The sequence below is a fragment of the Bremia lactucae genome, linkage group LG4 (genome assembly GCF_004359215.1).
Source record: "Bremia lactucae strain SF5 linkage group LG4, whole genome shotgun sequence".
Classification (NCBI taxonomy): Eukaryota; Oomycota; class Peronosporomycetes; order Peronosporales; family Peronosporaceae; genus Bremia; species Bremia lactucae.
Window position 1 is genome coordinate 3,343,191 of NC_090613.1, and position 3,923 is coordinate 3,347,113.

General features: G+C 43.8%; 1 protein-coding gene across 1 annotated transcript; it reads right to left on the minus strand.

Annotated features, from left to right (window-relative positions):
* Window positions 1–1,974: 1,974 nt before the first annotated feature.
* On the minus strand, window positions 1,975–3,042 carry CCR75_003335 (uncharacterized protein; the record flags this gene model as incomplete). The annotated part of the gene is made up of 1 exon (XM_067961432.1): window positions 1,975–3,042. One exon carries the CDS (start codon window positions 3,040–3,042, stop codon window positions 1,975–1,977), a length of 1,068 nt encoding a protein of 355 aa, XP_067817022.1.
* Between the last annotated feature and the right edge of the window lie 881 nt (window positions 3,043–3,923).

A 3,923-nucleotide genomic window follows, 5' to 3' on the forward strand; every position in this document is an offset into this window, starting at 1 on the left:
CATTCTGTCCTCGGTGCTGGGCGTGGAGCACTACACTCATGAGCGTAGTGTCCTAACTTTTGACAGAGATTGCATTTTAGCAATCGCTTATTGTTCGCAAAGCGAGGTTCTCGCTTTCGAAAGAAGAGAGGTCCAAAGATTCTGGACATACCAGCTCGTGTCGTGTTGGAAGACGATACGATGACGACCAACTAGCTTGAGCCTGTCTCAAGCTAAAGTCCTCCTGTTCCGCAACGGATATTGCTTCTTCAAGCGTATCCAGTTCCAAGCGGAAGAGGTGGGTCTTTACGGGACCATTCGTAAGACCTTGCATTAACACCGTAATCAACCTGTTTTCTTGTGTTCATGGACTGGGTTGTTTGTGTTACAACTCGCTAAGAGTCGTATATGCTGGGCATTAGCGTGAGCATCAGGCTTGCCTTGCTTGAGTTTCAGAAGCTCTGACCGAGCTCTGAGCTCAGCCCTAAGCGGCTCAAACGTCTGTTTGAGCCGTGCTTTAAAAGCCTCTAGCGACCCAAAGACGTATTGGTCGCGCAACTTAAGGCCTAGTGCCCAATTTTTGGCACGACCTGCCAAATTTACTGAGCAAGTGCGACTTGCATTTCCTCGTCGACGATGTGACGAGCCCTTATGGCATCGTCCAACTCGACAAACCATCTTAAGAGGGAGTCTTCTTCGACTCCCCTATACTTAGCGATGTCAATCTTTAAGGTTTCGGGACGACGCGAGTGCGTCATCCCAGGTACAGGGGTCAGTACCGGTTGTAACCTCAACAGATCTGCCTGTTGAGAGCCTTGCTTATTAAGCAAGGCTACCTCCGCCTTCGCCTCGTCAAGTTCATGTTATAGGAACTTGACGATGGCTGAATGGAGGCATCTCTGTCAAACTGGACAACATGACCAAGATGGCATCGCTCCCTACGGTCGAACTCATTCGTTCGACCGCACTCCTTTCTATGTCACTTAGAAAGGAGTAGCTATCACGCGAAACGTAATGCGTATTTCCATTATCATCTCAAATGCCCATGTTAGATGATGGAATTGTGGTCCTTGGACGGACTACAAAGTGCTACCAGGTGTAACGGGGCACTACGACTTGTAATGCTTCAGTACAAGTCCACTTCGCACTGCTTCAGTGCGAGTGGTGCCTCACGTCACTTCACGTACACTAGTACGTGCAGAGGAAGATTTTCTTTATAACACTTGCCTTAAAGAATACTGTATTTAATGTAATTAAGTTCTTCTGTTTCATGTAATAAAGTCTTATCTGTCTCTCTCTTTGCGCACGTCCAGCGCTGACTAGACTGCGGAGAGAGTAGATATATTGGTCTATATTTACCAATGGATAAGCTTTTAGATTATTACCATGTAAAGTTATATTCTCCAATTATTATTTGCCTTTAAGAAAATATATTAAATAACAACCCTTAAGTGTTAATTTCATGTAACGATTCACCCCGTTACAAATACAAAACATGTAATAAAGTCTTATCTGTCTCTCTCTTTGCGCGCGTCCAGCGCTGACTGGACCGCGGAGAAAGTAGATATAATGGATTATATCTACCAATGGATAAGCTTTCCGAATATTACTCCGTAAAGTAATGTTCTCCAAATATTATCTTCCTTTTGGATAATATATAAACTAACAACCTTTATGTGTTATTTTAAAGTATAATACACCCCGTTACACAGTAGATAGAAGATCTTTATGAAAGGAAATTGCTTTTAATACGGTTAGCATTTTTCCTCTTAGAATTTAACTTTAGTAGCTTCTTGGTGCCTGCAAATTTTATCGGACTTGAAAGTCAAGACCTGAATTTACACTTCCACCTACTAAAAAGTCCTTTAAAAAAATAATCAGCAAGATATCTTTATCCCAAAGCGATACATTGACAATTATTGGCTTAATGACTTTATATCAAGTAAAAAAGAAACAATGCAGGAACGTGGTCATGCCACGACATATTGAAGAGAATTACAGATGCTTGTTGCGGTACGTCGCAGAAAAATCTGGCGCCGGCAACGACGGCACAAACGGAACCAAAGCATCGATTTCGGCCTTAACTTCCGGTGTAATCTTGTCCAAAATGTCAAGAACCTTCAGGTTTTGCTCGAGCTGCGCCACCGTCCTGGCGCCGATCATAACCGTCGATACATGTTCGTTGCTAACGCACCACGCGAGGGCGAGCTCAGCCATAGAAATGCCAAGCTTCTCCACTAGAGGTTTCAGCTTGTCTGCATTGACCACCCGATCCGCAAAGTCTGGAACGAAGTTCTTGTACATCTCGTTGTTCATGCGTGCGTCTTCTGGCGTACCAGAGCTATATTTGCCTGTTAACGCACCTTGGCCCAGCGGCGACCAAGTCGTGAGACCGAGTTTATATTTCTTGTACAAATCCACGAACTCGAACTCGACTTTGTTACGATCCAGAATGCTGTAGACGGGTTGCTCGACAATTGGGCGAATCAGGCCAAGACGGTCGGCGATCTCGCAAGCTTCGCTAATATCAGCGGCACTCCACATACTTGTGCCCCAGTAAAACGCCCACCCTTTGTTGATGATAAAGTTCATGGCTCGAACAGTCTCCTCAATGGGTGTGTGCGGATCAGAGCGGTGGCAGAATAGGACGTCGACGTACTCGAGGCCCATTCTCTTCAGTGAAGCTTTCGCTCCTTCTACGAGGTGTTTCCGGCTCAAGCCCTCCTCGTTAGGGCCTACTTTGCTATAAAAGGGTTTCGCTCCATAGAAGAGCTTTGTAGTAAGAACGAGGTCCTCGCGGCTCCAAACTCCTTCTGCGATGCCCTTTTTGATAGCTGCACCCATGTTCCTCTCAGCAAGACCTCCTCCGTATGTCTCGGAATTGTCGAAAAAGTTGACACCTTGTTCAAAAGCGAACTTCATCATGTTGTACCAGGCTTCTTCCGTGTATTTGTCGTTGACCTCCATCCAGCTACCAAGTGAGAGTTTGGAGACAAGCAGACCAGAGTTGCCAAGAAAGCGATAGGTCATGCGAGATTTCGAGTCGGAAGCAGTGGAAGTCATGGTGTTGAAAGAAGATGTGAGGGACTTGAGTAAAATTTCCAAATGAGCTTTTGTTTTCAACTTGTCAGGAGAGATTTTAAGGATAAAAAAAACATTGAGATGAATTGTTCGACATTGTAATTATTGTATTTACCGTAATTAGTAAACTTATTCAAATTCATTATGCCTTCTGGACTTCTTATGCAGATTGATTACGAAAATGGAAAATGAAGCATAATGTAAATAAATTTCGCAGAGGAGATTCAAAAGATGGGATCCAAGGCTTTTAGGACGTGGTTGACGATCCTAAAATCATGTGCTTTTATAAACGGGTATGCGAATGTAATAATAAGGTCGAGCTGATTTTTTAGAGTACTGTAATGATTACTGTTAAGCTTACGGGCCTTCGAATGAGCATCTGGGGTCGTGGCGCCCGGAAATGTTTCATATGCTGCAACACAGCTGGAGCAAGCGAGCATGACTTTCTGACGTTGAAGATTCATCTAGCTTGATCCGGTTTCTGATACCCTTAATAAAATTCGGAGGAATGGCACGTTGGCTTTTGATGTACGGCAGCTGAGAAAGTAGAGTTTACGTGTCTATAAATTGCTAAATTTGAAGTCCAAGTGAGACAGATCAAGCATTATGCTCGTCAGCAATAGACATAAACAATACAGTTATATGGTGGCCGCACGTCATTCACCAGCTATTGGGACAATATACCGCCTTAAATATCGCGATTTGCAATTTAATATAAATCTTGGACTACATTGAAAACTATATCGAATACATGTGCAAACAGGAATGTATTTTATACATCATGCGAGGCCGTTTCGTAAGTCGTAAGTCCGTTAAGCGACATAGTCCCCAAGTGCTCCCTTAAGGGTTTTAAATTTTGATAG